The sequence below is a fragment of the Somniosus microcephalus genome, chromosome 6, assembly GCF_052327205.1.
Source record: "Somniosus microcephalus isolate GS21.2 chromosome 6, FLI_Smic_1.0, whole genome shotgun sequence".
NCBI lineage: Eukaryota > Metazoa > Chordata > Chondrichthyes > Squaliformes > Somniosidae > Somniosus > Somniosus microcephalus.
Genome location: NC_140992.1, coordinates 101718495 through 101736612, shown reverse-complemented (window position 1 = coordinate 101736612; position 18118 = coordinate 101718495). Strand labels below are relative to the sequence as shown.

The following is an 18118-nucleotide window of genomic DNA, read 5'->3' as shown; positions in this document are numbered from 1 at the left end:
GCCAAATAATGGTCTGACTCATTAATTAAACATTCTAGGTCAATACTTCATTTAACCACAGCAGACTGTGCATGGTTGAACAAAATTTAAAGATCTCACTTGGCTGGGCAGGGCACATTAAATCTTGACAATGACTGGTAATGAGATTTGTATTAAAGAATGAACATTAATTCAACGTCTCCATTTATATTTACTGAACCCACTGGCTTTAAAGTTGATGCGTTGTTAATACGATACAAATATAATTTACAGGGCCTTGGCTTTAGATTAGCCTGAAACTGGGAGCAAGCGGAAGCCAAACGCAAACAGCGGAAGGAGCGCACGTCAACCTGAGCACCCCACCCACCCGCCCCTTCAACCACTGTCTGCCCCACCTGTGACAGAGACTGTAGGTCCTGCATTGGAATCATCAGTCACCTGAGAACTCATTTTTAATGTGGAAGCATGTCATCCTCGGTTCCGAGGGACTGCCTAAGAAGCACAGCAAAGGGGCATTCAGAATTGTGCATGTGCCTTTGGAACATGCGGTATCTGTAGCAATGTAAGTATCATCTCACATGGACTGTCCTTGCCTGCAATGTGTGCAACGACAACATTCCAAGAACCCAAAATTCTTAACCCGAGAATAGGAACATAGGGCTAGCTAGACGAAAAAAGACCACCCTCCATCTAGTTTACAAAAATTCTGACCAAAGCATAGATTTCTTAGCGAATGACTTGCTCGGTATAAGAATTAATTTCCCCCACCCTGTTACTTACCAGTGCAACATGAGTTCTAGTAAATGAAGACCTTGGGGTCAATAATAAACATAGTGCTTTTATAAATTGGTACAGGATTCATTTAAACTTCACACATTTGAGTGGTTGCATCACCTGGCAGCAAAATATAACAGATAATTATGGTGTAACGTAATGAAAGCAAACTATAGTTCAGCACTAGAAAGAGGCTTTTGTTAATAGCATTCAAGCACCTCCGAATAACTATTAACTGACACACTGTTTGGCTGCGCCGTGATAAATGTGTCTGAGCTGAGCAGCGTTACCTCATGCAGTCACACCATGGTGAGTTAGCACTTGATACACCTGCACTTCATGTCCACAGGGCTTTCAATTATAAGCTAAGACAGAGATGATTTTCTCCATTTTTGTTTAAACAAATCACCAGTCAGCAGTCTAATTTTCAAGAGATTAAACCATTTGTATCTGTCTCACCATTTTATTCCAATAACATCAAAATTATGCTGCAAGCGTTTCTCACTTGTTACCAAGGTGAAAGAAAACATCGAGTTGGAACGGCTGAAATGAGTTACACAATCCATACCATAAAACTACACAATTCCTCACCAACCTCCATCTATGTCCTCCCCCTTTTTAAGCCTGTATAATTAGCCATTCAATAAGGAACTCTTGGAGTTGTATTTGGAGAGGGGATGATTTAGTGGGAGAAAGACAATTAACAGATATGGAAATAAAAAGAAAGTTTCTCTCACACAGACAGGATCCACAATATTCAGATGCTGCCTGACCTGCTGAGTATTTCCAGCATTTTCTGTTTTTATCAGATGCTGCCTGATCTGCTGGGTATTTCCAGCATTTTCTGTTTTTACCCCTTTCCCTGCCACTACACTTGCTTAAAAACCTGTTCCATCTCCAACTTTTTCCAGTTCTGACGAAGGGTCATCAACCTGAAACGCTAACTTTGTTTCTTTTCTCTCTCCACAGATGCTGCCTGACCTGCTGAGTATCTCCAGCATTTTCTGTTTTTATTTCAGATTTCCAGCATCCGCAGTATTTTGCTTTTGTACAATATTTATATTATATGCTCCCTTAAGCTTTACACCTAGCAGTTCAATTACAGATCTTTCTTTTCTAATCTTGGGTAGTGAGGTTGGGGTGAGCTTTTGAGCTACATAACACTCGGTGAAGTATTCTCTTCCTTTCCCCTGTGCTACTGTGAAGTGCCATAGGATGTTTTCTACATTAAAAGCGCTGTAGAAATGTAAATTATAACAAAACAGGTCTGTCACAGGTAATGGGTGGATCCATTTGAGACAACTTTCAAGTATGCAGAAAAAACATGTTGCAACAATGGCTTAAATGTGATTTCCCCTTCTCCCCCCACCACTCGTAGGTTATTAGTACCAATCTGCTGAATAAGCCTGGTGACACTAGTGTGACTCTTGTGGAAGTGTCAGCTTGTGTACTTCTACAGTATTCTCAACCCTCCACAAACTCTGCTTTGCTCCAACTCTGGCCTCTTACCCACCCCCCCCATCCTTTGCCCCACCATTGGCAGCTGTGTCTTCAGCCATCTAGGCCCTAAGCGCTGGAATTCCCTATTTAAAACCTCTCTGCCTCTCCACCTTTCTCTTGTCCTTTAAGGCCCTTCTTAAAATTTGCCTCTTTGACCAAGCTTTTAGTTAACCTTCTTTGACTTGTCAATTTTTGTCTGATTATGCTTCTGTAAGGCATGTTTTCCTACGCTACATAAATGCAAGTTGTTGCAGTCTGAGTAAGCTTCACTGTACAGTACACAGTAGATGTGCCATTTATACATAGAAGGCAAACTGTTGGTTAGAAGCATATGTCAATGTTAGACAAATGCTTGTTCCTCCTATGTCATCTTCCTAAACCAGGCTACTCCAGTGGGTATCCAAATGTGAATTATACAGGGGGGGGAAAGATTTGGTTGCTTTGCGCAAAGCAACTAGCGCCCTGGCGCGGAGCTGCCAACGCCTCCTGCGAAATTCAGCGGGAGGTTAGCAGCGGCGGTAACCATTAGCGCCCCGCGGTGCTGCGCCGCCAGTGATGACATCATCGCCGTGCGCAGCGCCCCGCTCGCGCCCCAGCCGCGATCTTCGGTAGCCCCCCTGACTTACCGCCGGACGCAATGTTCGACGGGGTCAGGGGGCCCTACCTGCGGCGGGGGCGGCGCTAATTAAAGGCGAGGTGCTGGGCGGCCATTTTTGCTGCTGGCTGCCTGCCAGCACCAACCCCCGTTGCCATCCCCGGCCTCCTGACCAACCCCCCCGCTGAGTGCCGGCTGCGCTCCGTGAGCCCGGCACTTCTCTTGAGTGCCGGGCTCTTTTGCCGGCACTCTGATCCCTGCTGGCCCAGCTGGGCCTAGGGTCGCGCTGCGCACGGCCCCTCCCCTTTAAGAAGGGGAGGAAGGCCTGCAGTGCCGCAGCACGTAGCGCCACGATATTCCCTCGCAGCACCCCAAGATGGAGGTTGGGTGCTTCTAGTAGCGCCGCGCTTCCCTCTTGGGGCACTACCAATGAATTTTGGTCACGGGGGTGCTAATTGTTTTGGGTGTAGCGCCCCGGTGAAGTTAGTGCCCCAAAGGGATTGACAACTGAGAAATTCGAGTTGCACAGTAATACATAAGAACATAAGAAATAGGAGCAGGAATAGGCCACTTGGCCCCTCGAGCCTGCTCTGCCATTCAATAAGATCATGGCTGATCTTGGGCTCAAAGCCACTTCCCTGCCTGCTCTCCATAACCCTTCATTCCCTTATCTTGCAAAAATCTGTCTATCTCCACCTTAAATGTATTTAATGACCCAGCCTCCATGGCTCTCTGGGGTAGAGAATTCCACAGATTTACAACCCTCTGAGAGAAGAAATTCCTCCTCATCTCAGTTCTAAAAGAACGACCCTTTATTCTGAAACTGTGCCCCCGAGTTCTAGATTTCCCCACGAGGGGAAACACCCTCTCTGCATCTACCTTGTTGAGTCCCCTCAGTATCTTATATGTTTCAATAAGATCACCTCTCATTCTTCTAAATTCCAATGAGTATAGGCCCAACCTGCTCAACCTTTCTTCATAAGTCAACCCCCTCACCTCAGGAATCAACCGAGTGAACTGCCTCCAATACAAGTATATCCTTCCTGATCTCAATAGCACAGGAACTATCCTATATCTTAGATCTGGGGAGTTTGTGCCTTTTGTCTTCATGGTATGAACCATAAGCCTTGGGGGGAGGGTGGAGGAGGGACAAATATGAAACTTAAAACAATATTCCTATTCATTTGCATATATCTCAAATTGCTAATACTAACTAAATATATTGAACGATTAGTGAGGCTCAAACAGGCACTGTTGAACATGTAGCGAAGCATTTACTATCCCCACCCCACTGATTCTGTTACCATAGCTACCATTCCTAAATCCAAACAATACTGGCTGTACAGATAATTTTCAAACTTCTGTGTGCATGACCCGCTGCAAAGGCTGACACATCTGTCCTAACTTCTGTAAAAGAGTCCTAATTGCCAAAACAAGGAAAGTGTCATCACTGCAGACCACATTTGGTTATTAATATCCAGCAACAAAAATAACATGCCAGGTATAACATTAACAAATTCAGAAATCTGATGACACAACGCTCTGACCTCCAGCACCTGTTGCAATTTCCTTGGCGGGACCCCAGTTTGATAACTCATGGGTCACTGTGCAGGTAGAGTTCATTTAGCAAGCTGCACCTCTTATTCAGCCCACAGCATAGAATTCCCATTCCCCACAGCAGGCTGCCCTTTACAGACATGGAGTTATCCAATTAGAGATAATTAGTGTTGGATTTATATGGGGGTTTTCACTGGGGAGTGAATTGAAACTGCCCAAACTCATTTCACTTAGGATCTGTGAAGCTGCTGCCAGACAGCTGAGAATTGAATTCAATCGATTTGGGTTGCATTTTAAAGTCAGTCCCAGAAGCAAAAAGATGATGTCCAAATCCACCGTTTGCAAAGCTGTCACTATCAGGTCAATATAAGTGTGACATTTATGTTCGGTATGAATGGTAAAATATAAGGTACATACAATGTGGTTCTGTGATTATTTTTTAACATGGCTCAGTGGCAGTACTCTCACCTCTGAGTCAGATGGTGGGTTTAAGCTCCATTGCAGGACTTGAGGAAATAATCTAGGCTGGCACTTCAGTGTAGTACTGAGGGAGTGTTGCACTGTCTGAGGTGCCTCAATCATATAGCTTTAAAACGAGGCCCGGTTTCTCTTCTCGGGTAGACGTAAAAGAGCCCATGGTACTATTTAAAGAAGAGCAAGTGGGTTCTCCTCGAGTCCTGGTCAATATTTATCCCTCAACCAACATCATCAAAACAGGTTAGCTGGTGAGTTGCTGTTTGTAGCACCTTGTACACAAATTTGGGACATTGAGGTTGTGAAAGGTACTATATGAATACAAGTTAATTCTTTTTTTAAGTAACATACTGTGGCGGAGCCACTAAGGGACTCCAATCAATTGTATACAATTCCCTTTAATAATATGTTGGCTACAGCCTGAGTCTGTATCTTTGTTTTCATTGTTTACATGTACAGAGCGCGATCACTTTAATAGCGCGGGTAAACGCGATGACGTCACGCCGTTCATCACGTGATCCCCCACCGGCGGGAAAAACGTCATGACGTCAGCCACGGGACCGCCCAAGCAGTCCTCATGGAGCCTCCGAACTGACTGGACCTATATTCGATGTTCTCCTGTTGTTATTCGTTAAACTCTGTTAGCTTTCATTAAACCTCGTTTATTTGATCGCCTGAGTGGACCTCAGTCTTTTGGATAGGAACTAGACATTCTTACATTGGTGACCCCGACTTTTGCGAACGGTTTTCGCAAACAAGTTACTGAACATGGAATCGAATGCCATTGCTTTGAAGCTACCACAGTTCTAGGAGCAACAGCCAGCCGTGTGGTTCGTCCAGGCTGAAGCCCAGTTCGCAATCAGGAACATCATTGCGAATCAGACCCGTTACTATCACGTGGTCTCCTCCGTTGACAGCGCCACAGCCTCGTGGATCATCAGCCTGCTTGGTAATCCACCAGAAGATCGCAAGTATGATACGATAAAGGCGTGGTTGTTACAGGTCTTCGGACTCACGAAGTCGGAGCGCGCCCGCCGGCTGCTCAATATGCCCGCCCTCGGGGACACCAAGCCGTCCGAGCTCATGAGCCAAATGCTCACGCTCCTGGGCTCCGAACTGGAATGCTTCCTCTTCAGGGAGCTATTCTTCAGCCAGCTACCAGAGCAAGTTCAGGCTGCCCTAGCCAGGTCGGAAGTCACCGACTGCGCAGGGCTGGCTGCCGATGCGGACAAGATCTTCGCGGTGACACAGCAGTACTGCGCTGCCACGAGGCGCCCATCCCCCACAGATGCTGCTCCAGCCCCTCAGCCTGCGGGGTTGTGCTTCTACCACGCCCGTTTTGGCGTGAAAGCAAGATGCTGTCGCCCTCCCTGCAGTTTATTGCTCAAAAAAAAAGCAGCCACCCTGTCGAAAGAGGACCGGTTAAAACGACCGCCCCGCGGCTGCGATGGCAATCGGTAATTCAGGAAAACTCCTCTTCATCAACGACTCCCTATCTGGTCGACATTTCCTTTGCGACACCGGGGCGCAGTGTAGCATTCTACCCGCATCAAACCTTGATCTACAAGTTGGGGGGCACGGCCCCTCCCTCCAGGCGGCTAATGGCGGGGCCATTCAGACCTTCGGAAGCCGGCGGGTCCAGGTGTGCTTCGGCGGCCAGCGGTTTTACTGGGGTTTCATCACAGCCAAAGTCTCTCAAGCCATCCTCGGGGCGGATTTTTTGTGCGCCAACGGCCTCCTGGTGGATGTACGACACTGCCAGTTGATCAATGCGGCCACTTTTCACTCCATCCCGTGCTACCGCGGTAACACCGTGGCGCGCACTGTCTCCTGCACATCCCCACCTCCGGATGACTTCACTCGCCTCCTCGGAGATTTCCCAGACCTGACCAGACCCACTTTCTCTTCCACGGCCACAAAACATGGTGTCGAACATCACATCACCACTACTGGCTCCCCGGTCTACGCACAGGCCCGGCGCCTCGAACCTGGCAAGCTCGCGGCTGCGAAAGCGGAGTTCGACACGATGGAGCGGCTAGGGATTATTCGCCGGTCGAATAGTCCCTGGTCTTCGCCTCTCCACATTGTTCCGAAACCTGGTGGCAGATGGCGGCCTTGCGGCCACTACTCCTGATCGGTACCCGATCCCTCATATTCAGGATTTCTCTGCACATTTGGCGGGAAATACCATTTTTTCAAAAGTCGACCTTGTCCGTGGCTACCACCAAGTCCCCGTACACCCGCAAAACGTCCCGAAAACTGCAGTCATCACCCCATTCAGCCTGTTTGAATTTCTGCGGATGCCGTTTGGATTGAAGAACGCTGCACAGGCTTTCCAGCGCTTGATGGACTCCGTGCTTCGGGACCTCAAGTTTCTATTCGTCTACCTTGACGACATCCTCATCGACAGCCCTAATAAAGAGGAGCACATCTGCTATTTGCGCACCCTCTTTAGGCGCCTCAGTCAACACGGCTTGATCATCAACCCGGCCAAGTGCCAGTTCGGCCTGCAGCAGATTGATTTTTTAGGCCATTGCATCATATCGGACGGCGCAATTCCCCTGCAAACGAAGGTGGAGGCAGTTACTTCGTTCCCGCGCCCGCAGTCCATCAAGGCCCTGCAGGAGTTCCTCGGGATGGTAAATTTTTATCACTGGTTCATCCCTAATGCAGTTATGCTCATGCAGCCCTTGTACGAGGCCCTCAAGGACAAGTCCGGCAAGGATCCGATCAGCTGGACGGTCGACATGGACCGGGCGTTCGTCGACACAAAAGGCGCTTTAGCCAACGCAACCATGCTGGCACACCCGCTGCCAGGTGCCACCATCGCCCTTACCACCGATGCATCAGACTACGCCATCGGCGCAGTGCAGGAACAGTGGGTGCATGGGACGTGGCAACCGCTGGGGTTTTTCAGCCGTCAACTACGGCAAAATGAACGAAAGTACAGCACGTTCGACCGGGAGTTGCTGGCCCTTTTTCTGGCCATCCGCCATTTCCGGTTCTTGCTAGAGGGACGTCCGTTCACGGCTTTTGTGGACCATAAGCCACTAACGTTTGCTATGGCCAAGACCACTGAACCGTGGTCAGCTCGGCAACAACGTCAGTTGACGTTTATCTCAGAATTCACCACTGACATTCAGCAGGTGTCCAGTAAGGACAACCTGGTGGCGGATTGCCTCTCCCGCGCGACCGTCCATGCAGTCCAGCTCGGCATTGACTATGCCCTCATGGCTGCGGATCAAGCCTCGGATCCAGAGGTCCAATCTTACAGAACCAACCCCTCTAACCTCCAAGCGGCCGATGTTAAATTCCATGCCGCGGGCACAACGCTACTCTGCGACATCTCCGTAGGAGATCCTCGCCCTATCGTCCCAGTCGCCTGGTGCTGAAAAGTTTTTGACGCCATCCACAGGTTGTCGCACCCTGGCATGAAGGCCCCGCAATGGTTGATGTCGTCCAAATTCGTGTGGTGGGGCATGCACATGGATGTTCGCAACTGGGCCAACACCTGCGTGGTCTGCCAAAATGCCAAGGTGCAGCGTCACGTCAAGGCTCCATTGGCCACCTTCGCCATTCCGGAACGTAGGTTTGATCATGTGCATGTGGACCTGGTGGGGCCACTTCCGCCTTCTCACGGGTTTACTCAACTTCTTACAATGATGGACCGCACCACTTGCTGGCTGGAGGCGGTTCCTCTGTCTTCCACAATTTCCGCAGACGTCGCCAGGGCATTCATCTCCTCTTGGGTTGCCCACTTCGGGGTACCGGGAGACATCTCGTCCGATCGTGGGCCGCAGTTTTCTTCGGAGCTCTGGAACGCTGTGGCTCAGGGGCTTGGCGTCAAGCTACATCGCACCACTGCCTACCATCCACAGGCGAACGGCCTGTGCGAACGATTACACAGGTCGCTCAAAGCCGCACAGCGAGCCAGCCTTCAAGGCGCGGGCTGGGTGGACAGGCTTCCATGGGTCCCTTTGGGTCTTCGTACGGCACCTAAAGAAGATCTTCAATCATCCTCGGCGGAGCTCGTATATGGCCAGCCACTACGTGTACCAGGAGATTTCCTTCCGTCTCCAACAGAGCCATGGTCCGCGTCCCAGTAGCTCATCAGCCACCAGGAGGCAGCCAGAAGTTTCGCTCCAGTGCCTACGTCGCATCATGGCTTGCAGAGCTCCCACGTCCCAGCTGAGCTGAAGAACGCCAACTATGTGTTTATCCGCCACGACGTTCATCGGGACCCGCTCAAACCCCCTTACACTGGTCCTTTCCGTGTGGTAGAGCCGGGAGACAAATCTTTTTCGGTTGATGTAGGAGGTAAACCGGACCACATTTCGGTTGCCCGGTTGAAGCCGGCTCACTTGGACCTTGACCGCCCAGTCTAGATCGCACAGCCGCCGAAACGTGGCCGACCGCCCACAGTCACCATGCCAGATCAAACGCAACCGCCAGCCAGCTCGCCCGTCGTCCATCAACTTCCACTTCAAGGCTACAGAAGTCGATCTGACAGGCTTGTCAGGCCTCCTCGCCATTTTACTTTTGCTATTAAAGACAATTCTGGGGGGGCGCATGTGGCGGAGCCACTAAGGGACTCCAATCAATTGTATATAATTCCCTTTAATAATATGTTGGCTACAGCCTGAGTCTGTATCTTTGTTTTCACTGTTTACATGTACAGAGCGCGATCACTTTAATAGCGCGGGTAAACGCGATGACGTCACGCCGTTCACCACGTGATCCCCCACCGGTGGGAAAAACGTGATGATGTCATGACGTCAGCCACGGGACCGCCCTAGCAGTCCTCGTGGAGCCTCCGAACTGACTAGACCTATATTCGATGTTCCCCTGTTGTTATTCGTTAAACTCTGTTAGCTTTCATTAAACCTCGTTTATTTGATCGCCTGAGTGGACCTCAGTCTTTTGGATAGGAACGAGACATTCCTACAATACATCAAAACAAATCATAATTTTAAACCAAAACAAGTGAGACTCACTCCTGAAGATTAACACTTTGCATGTCTATGGTTGATTTTTATCCCTGACTCTCTTTCTCCTCCCTCCCATGCTATTGTTGCATTTAGTTGCTTCGAGGCAGTATCACTGCAGTGATTGCCTACTGCATTTCATTACATACAGCATCTGATGGCCTTTTTTTTTCTTTATCTGTCCTGTATATTCACACTAGCTTCCTCATGGACTGAAGAAAATAGACTGTTGGGTCTCAGACAGAGACACCAATTTCGTACTTTAAGGCGATTCTCAAAATGGTAGTAAACCATGTGGAGAGAGGCAGTGAGCATGATGTACTGGAGGGAATAGAAGGCATCCTCTGCATGATTAAGAGTTTATGTTAGTAGCTTCTTCAACAATCTAGTCGGCTAAAGGTACTTTCCTTTATACCACATATCAAATAGTCCCAGTCAGTGCTGAGTTAGTTGTAGCACTTAATATACAGATCAAATGGTCCCAGTTTGAGTCCCTATTCTGCGCTGAGTTAGTTGCTCTTATCTAGGAAAGCAGTTGAGGTGCTGCAATGACCTTAGCACCCCTGAATTAGACAAAAAAAAGAGCGAGGGTTCCATTCCTGATTCCTATCCAGCGAATCCTGCTGGAAACTGCTCATATGCGGATGTTGGATGGAAACAGGATTGGGCTCGACATGATGTCATTTCTAGTCACATAAATTCTCATTGCCTACCCTCACAGGTGAAGAAGGGGCAGAGAGATTCTGCCATTTATAGAACTGAGCCCCAACAAGAGCCAGTGTTCTCAGAAGAGGGGAGAAAACTGGCACAGTCTCTACACATGCTGTATGAAATACCCATTTTTTTTGTTGTTGGCATTCTCCCTCCTCTGAAGATGTGGGGCAGGATTTTCATTGGGCCATGGAGGCAGGATTGGAGGCGTGCGGGGGGTTAAAATCCCGAAATCGGGGGTCCCGACCTCATCCCGCCTCCATGCCAGTTTCAAAGGAGGCGGGTGCCCGCCCCGCACTGGGACCCGCCTCCCGAGGCGGGAAGGGGATTAGTGCTAGGTAGTTAACAGGCAGTTTTTAGCCTAATCCCTATTTTTAATGTTGGAGTGAGGGATTCCCGATGGCTCCAAACCACGCCAAGTTAGAGGAGGCAGACCGTCGGGATGAAGGGCTTGAAGGGGTCGAGATGCCTGGTGTTCAGGTGAGTGATGGGTGCATGAGTGCAAAGGTAAGTGTGTTTGGTGTGTGTAAAGTGTTTAAATAAGTTTTACTTACATGTACTTACCTTTACAGCCTTCCTTCCTTCAGGTCTCGGGAGTCCCTCATCTCACCGGCACAGAAAGCAGAATGGCTGCGAGCTGTCAAAAATTGCAGCATTCAGCTTTCTGTTCCGGGGAGATCTCTAAATCATCCGGAGAGGAAGGAATTAACTTGGAGTACAGATTGTCAGTGTTTGACAGCTTCAAACAGCTGTGAAACGCTGATATTTCATCTGTCAAAAGGTCTTGACAGATGAAATATCAATCTATGACATCACCTGTTGCCGGGTGGCCCTTAATTGGCCTGCTGAGCCCGCTGGGTGGGCTCAACAAGGTCAATCAAGTCTAAATCGCGTGGGTTGGCTAGAACTTGATGGAGGCGGGACTACAACCCCGAAAGTTGTAGTCCCGCCTCCTACCCGACTTCTCAATGAAAATCCAGCCCATTGCCTCCACAAGCAGCAGTTGCCCTTGCCCAAGTGATCATTCCACACAGGGCAATCCACCAGAGGGATTGGGGGGGGAGGTCGGGGGGGAGTATCATAGCAAAGCCCAATCTTACCCTCAGCTGATATCCATATACACACACAGGAATTTCCAACAGGATCAGGAGCCCGGATCCTGACTGATTTCATTTTCTTCTCCTTAGTCCAATACAGCAGAGCTAAGACCAGTTGTAACACCCCCATACTGCCACTCCAGATGTGATCAGCCAATTCAGCACAGAGCCGGGATCAAAGCTTGGATTTTTTTGATTTGTGTGGCTGAACTAAATCACTGGATAAACTCACTGAACTATTCAGGGAGATTGTCTTTCTCCATTTTTAACCAGCTTCACGACCCACCCATAACTGGGTTACTACATGATACAGCAAGTCGTTGATGCTTCTGTACTAATCTGGGGTTTTCACTGCTCCTCGTTATCCTATAGCCCCAGTTCTGGTTTTGTCAAGTTGGTGTTATCTGTGTACAAAACTGAGAAACAAGTAGTATTGTTGATTGGAAACATTGAAGTGATTTTTAGGGGTCAGGGGAGTCAGGGATAAGCAAGGACAGGTGATCTGTGTTTAACCGATGTTGAAGAAGATCTGCACTGGCAGTATTTATGGTTCCTGCACCAGTCTGAGTGCATCCATTGGCACTGGTCCAAGCATCTCGGCATATCTCACAATACAGACATTAGACACCCTCCATAATGCAGTCTTTAGAAGACGTACAGAAAGCACATTACAGTTCGGGATGGGAGTTATTAAATACAGTATTTCTATTCATAAGGGGGCCATTTTAAAGAAGAGCATGTATCAGAGTTCAGCATACATCAAAGAATGAATGAGAGATTACTGCACTTTGGGGCGAATCACACTAGCTGAACAAGTGACCTACTTCATCTACAGAGCTGTTCCTGAATCTCATTTTAAAATTGGTACGTTAGATTCGGGAAATTGTGTTCTCGTTTTACAGAGTAATGTGCATAATTGAAAGAACTTAACTTCTTCATTGCATCTTGAAGAAGCAATGGTCAATTATAATGTTAAGGCTATGAGATGGTAGATAGTTCAGCGGGAAGTTGCACTGTGTAATGTGATACTGAGCCATTCATCTGACTCCAGCCTCTTGTGCATACCACCTCCTTTTGACCCACCATTGGCAGCCATGCCTTCAGCTGCCTAGGTCCCACTCCCTGGCATTTGCTCCCTAAACTCCTCTGCCTCATTGCCTCCCTCTCTTCCTTTAAGACCCTCCTTGAAAGCCACCGCTTTGACCACGCTTTTTGATCACCCCTCCCAATTTCTCCCGCTTTGGCTTGTTGTCCATTTGTTCTCACTCCTCTGTGAAGCACCCTTGGGTGTCTTTCCCACACTATATAAATGTAAGTTGTTGTCAAAAATGTAACTATCACTTATATAGTGTCTGGCACTACCCAAGGTCATTTTGTGAAGAGAGGAAAGAGAAAGATCCCTCCTAATGCCCTTGTGGGTTAAGGCATTGCCTAAGTGTAACAGTAGGTCATACAGACCAGAGGTCCCAGGATTAATTCCCGTTGTGTGCTGTGTTAGATGATCTCTGCAGCAGGGATACTACAACTGGCCTTCAGGGCCCCGAGGGTAAGAAGGGGGGAAAGGTAAGCCAGAGTTCCTGCTCCTGGTTACTGTCCAGTGACTGCTGTTAAAAAGTGAATAGGTGGCGAGAATAGGATCAGGCTCATCTGTGATGTCCTCCACAATCCTATGGTACGCTGGCGCTGTCCGGGCTATCACACGAAGAATAGCCCCACTTGGGCAAAGTACGGGAAAGCTGCTATGGCATGTACTCGCAAGAGTCATTACTTTCGGGGTGGTGGGGGGGGGGTGTAGCTGACAAAATAAAAGGAAGAGGTCAATGAAAGCCTCGCCTACAGTCACAGCACGACTTTGCACTACAATGTCCCAGTACATGCAACCGCACAAAGATTGGCTGTTGACAGTGGCTGCCCTTCCGCTCCACCTGATGTAGCCAGGACAGAACTCAAATTTGTGAACAGTTACAGATGGTTGAATATTCAAGTGCAGGATGGTGCTTATGTTCTGGTGACTGGCCTTTACAAATGATATTAATTCTGTTCAGTGCGGCAATGGCTGAACAGCGCCCGCTTATTTTGTTCCAAATTTATGGTTTGCAAGATGCAACGGGGAGGAGAAAGGGGAAGTCAGTGTACATGTATTCAGCTTGCATCAAGTAAATCTTTTTCATTATCAGCAACAACAAAAAAATCCAGCATCCTTTGTTTCCAGAGAACAGGACAAAGGGGCTAGGATACTTGCCACTCCACTGCACAGAAACCTAGGGCTGAAATTCAGCCCGCATCTCTTGCTTCCCATCCCTATGTATTTAAAAAAAATTATTACTCCTCTCCATTCTGCTCACTCATTTCTCTTTTGCAGCCGAATTTACTTGCTCTTTCATGAGCTTCCTTCAGGTTTTATGCAGGCAGAGATCTACAGAAGGGAAGCAGCATAGAGGGACCACGTGGCAAGCAGCATCTCTGTGAAATCTAGGACACATGGAAAGAGTAATGACAGAAAACAAATTTCCAACTCTTTCCCTCTTCTCTCCACATTCAATCCTTCCTACCCCTCTCTATAAAGATCTTCTTTTGACGCAACAATCAAGTCAACTCATGTTATTACCGGTAAAGTGTTACAAGTTTGAAAATCAGTATGTTCACCTGTAACGTGTCAATATTTCATCACTGGTTATCTGCCAGGGCCATTTACTTCTGTGAACCTATTCATTATCTTCTCCATTATCCATATGAATGACAGAAATACCGCATTTAACATCTCGGCTGACACTCCAGTGTGGTACTAAAGGAGTGCTGCCCTGTCAGAGGTGCCGTCTTTCGGACTTAAAAGATCCCATGGCACTATTTCGAAGAAGAGCAGGTGAGTTCTCCCCAGTGTCCTGGCCAATATTTATCCCTCAACCAACATCACTAAAACAGATTATCTGGTCATTATCACATTGCTGTTTGTGGGACCTTGCTGAGCGTAAAAATTGTCTGCCGAGTGTCCTACATTACAACAGTGACTACAATTCAAATGGCTGTAAAGCGCTTTGGGACGTCCTTAGGTTGTGAAAGGCACTATATAAATGTAAGTCTTTCTTTCTATAGGTGGCTGATGTATAAAATTGACTGATCCATTCATTCCATAAATGTGCTGGCCTAATTATGCCATACAGATGAGTGCTGAGTGTCCCAATGGCTTAGTTGTGTAAATGCACCCTGTGTGCTGATGAGCCACGCAGACCATTAAGATGCCAGGTTTGATTACTGATCTGTGCTGAATTACCTTGTCTCAGCCAAGGAAGCAGTGGAGCCGATACAACTAGCATCAGTCTCCCTGGGATCAGGAGGAAGAAAAGCCACGATTTCTACTTCTAATCCCTATCCAGTAATTCCTGCTGTACCGTGTACATCAAGTGAGAGCAGATGGGCTTGGACTGTGATCCATGGTCTAGCTGCCTGCTGTTGCTCACTGTATAGGCTCACATGCAGACTGGCCACTTGGAAGAGGCACAGGAAGATTGTTGGCAACTGTGAAAGCAAACTCCTACATGAGTCCATGTTTCCGGGAGAGGAGGGGAAAACATTGGGGTTTTAAAAATGTTACGGAATTACAGTCTAGTGACTGGAAACTTAACCATTAACCAGTTGTCATGCTTTGTAGTAACGGACCCAAAATGGTGCTTTGCTTTTAACATGTTAGGTACTAAATGAGACGGATGGGCTGAATACTGAGAGTGTCTGAATGAGCTGGAAGTGGTCCCCTCCTGGGTCACTTATCTTTATCAGAGTGCAGGGCACAGGCATTGTTTGACCTATCAAAAGCATTGGCTTTTCTTTACATGCATACTTAAAGCTGCGGAGTGGCACTGTTCTTGTGAAATGATGCATCTCCAATATATCAGTAGACACTGACACGGTTGAACATAAACAGCTCCCGAGCACCATTCACTGTGAAGCGTAATGACAGGAATGTACAGTTTACTTTCTCACATCACTGACCTTGACTCTCTTCACCCTAAGATTCACATGAGCCCATGGGGGCAGCGCAGCAATCAGTATTGTTCATGCACAATTTATGGACATCAAATCAGAAGCTACAGTTAAAAAAAAAGTTGTACCTGATACCTTGCTGCTTGTAGGAACAGGAGGAGACCATTCAGCCCCTGGAGCCTGTTCCACCATTCAGTTAGATCATGGCTGACTTGCTCTGTACCAAATGTTAGCTGATCTCAGCTAGGGCACTACAATTGGCTTTAGCATCCTTGGCTTTGAGCTTGGAGCAGGAGGAAGACAGAAATCCGCTCGGCTTCCCGCTTATGAATGCAGTCTACTGACCCCTGCTGGAATATGTGGACATAGGACGGGGTCATTGTTGGGCTTGACTGTGATAGCCGACCAGCTGAACCTGTGAACAGCATCCCCCGGGGTGATAGAGCAGAGAGCTATCTGCTGGAGAACAGGATCCCAGCAGGAGTCACCATCTTCAGGTTGGGGGGGGGGGGGGTGGCGAGAGAGAAAGAAAGACTTGCATTTATATAGCGCCTTTTACGACCACCGGACGTCCCAAAGCGTTTTATAGCCAATGAAGTAGTTTTGAAGTGTGTAGTTACTGTTGTAATGTAGGGGCGGGCGGGGTAAGTGGAGAAGATTGAGGAAGGAGGAAATTTGAACTTCTTCACAGGTGGCATAAGAGACACAATGTTTTGACAATCAGTTCTTTTTGGTCCAAAAGAACAAAATCGTGGGGCTCTGTAACTTTAAGAGGACACTGTCCCACACTGTGTGCGCTGGTCTCTATCACCCGTTCAAACTACATGACTTTCTTAAACAAAACAGCTTTCTTACAAAAATAGTTTGCATAAAAGGTTCAAAGTTTCCAAATCTGTGAGAAAAGCATTAAATGTTCTTTATATATTTTCCCAATTGGAAAAAAACAGGCGCTGTTGCTTGGAAAGAGAGAGAAAAATCAAATCATGTTGGAACTCCCTAATTAAGAAGTCTGCGGAAAGGATTGAAAGCAGCGGCGGCAGAACCAGAGGCGAGAAAGATCGCCACCTTGTGTCTGCCGATGAGTTGTGCAGCCTGGGTGGTGGCGAGGAGAGGTGGGAACACACAGAGTGGATGATTGATCAGTCAGCGGAGCCAAGTGCGTGTGTCCTGCCAGGTACAAAGTCGAAACATAAGGCTTCTGATCTCATAAAACACTTCGGGACTAATAAGCAATTTTCACTGGACGCATCATAAAATTATTAATAACTCTGCTGCATGCATGTAAAAAAAATCATATACTGACCTAAATCTATCTAATAATGGAAATCTAAATGCACTGTCGCCACTGAGCACAAGCCTAATCGTTAACAAGATCCCAGGTGAGGCTATTAAATAGTATCTATCGCAACAGAACCGTGTGGGTAAATATTATTTGATTATCGCTTCACTCAAGGGAAATGACCCAAAGCCAATTGTCGCTGCCCCCTTACCCCATCCTCAAGGCTATTTCCTACCAGATTCTGCTAAACTTTCAGGTCCACCAGCAAATTATTAACATTGCAGGCGAGCCTAATAGTCTAGTTTACATCTGTATCGATAAGGAAAGGTGAGGCAGGGAGAATTTACCGCATGATCTCTTAAAGCTATCGGATCTAATGACATGTTTGCAGCCCATGTTTCAAACCCCTTCGCAATTCCTTCCCATACGGTGAACATGCAGAAAATGTACCGGCGATTATGGGGAGGTGTTGTGTCTCAACTCATCACAAAGCATTTCAAATCCCGTGCCATTAACTTTTTTTCTTTCTTTCGATGCAACGATCGCCTGAAGTGAGACTCACCCTCGTTGGCTGGGTAAGTCCTGGCGGCATCGCTGCTGAGGATGAAGTGGAGTGTGTGGAGCAAGGGGTAAATCCATCGGTGGAGAGCCATTTTAGTCCGCCAGAGCCTGCATCCCTTCTTTAAAGTTACTGAGTGGTAATAGAGAGAGAGAGAGATGGGAGCCGAGAGGCTGCGGAAGGAGGCACTAGCAGCGTCTCCGCTGTCAATCACACAGCAGCGAACAGCGCTGCCTCACTCAGCCCCCACCTTAAAGGGACAACACCCCCCCCCTCTCTCTCAGCAACGCTTTAAGAGCCACGCTAGCATTAGAGCGACCTTCGAATTGTAGAAATGTGGCTGTATGCATTTAAGGTAGATGAGAGAGAGAAGACGAGGACAGAGTGATACGGTGAGATGAAGTGAGGAGCACAAACACAGCACAGACCTGTTGGGCCAATGGTTTGTTTTTGTGCCGTAACTTCTATGTATTTATCTTGTTAGCTCAAATTCAGTAGTTTCTTTAATAAATAGAGGTCCTCATTTCCAATCTGTCTTATGTTTTTGTTTTCCATATCTGTGCCTGCGCTCTGCCGGTGTGACAATCAAATGTGGATCGTTCTATTGCACAAACTTTACAATAACTTTAA

At 47.6% G+C, this 18118-nt stretch overlaps 1 protein-coding gene across 1 annotated transcript in view; it reads right to left on the bottom strand.

The window, feature by feature from the left end:
* LOC147115965 (ephrin type-A receptor 3-like) overlaps nucleotides 1–17751 on the bottom strand; it is a 441173-nt gene extending 423422 nt beyond the window's left edge. Inside the window, exon 1 of the mRNA XM_085990636.1 lies at nucleotides 17492–17751. Coding sequence (XP_085846762.1) covers nucleotides 17492–17582 — 91 coding nt within the window. The 5' untranslated portion in view covers nucleotides 17583–17751. The remainder of the gene's footprint in view (nucleotides 1–17491) is intronic.
* Nucleotides 17752–18118: the final 367 nt, after the last annotated feature.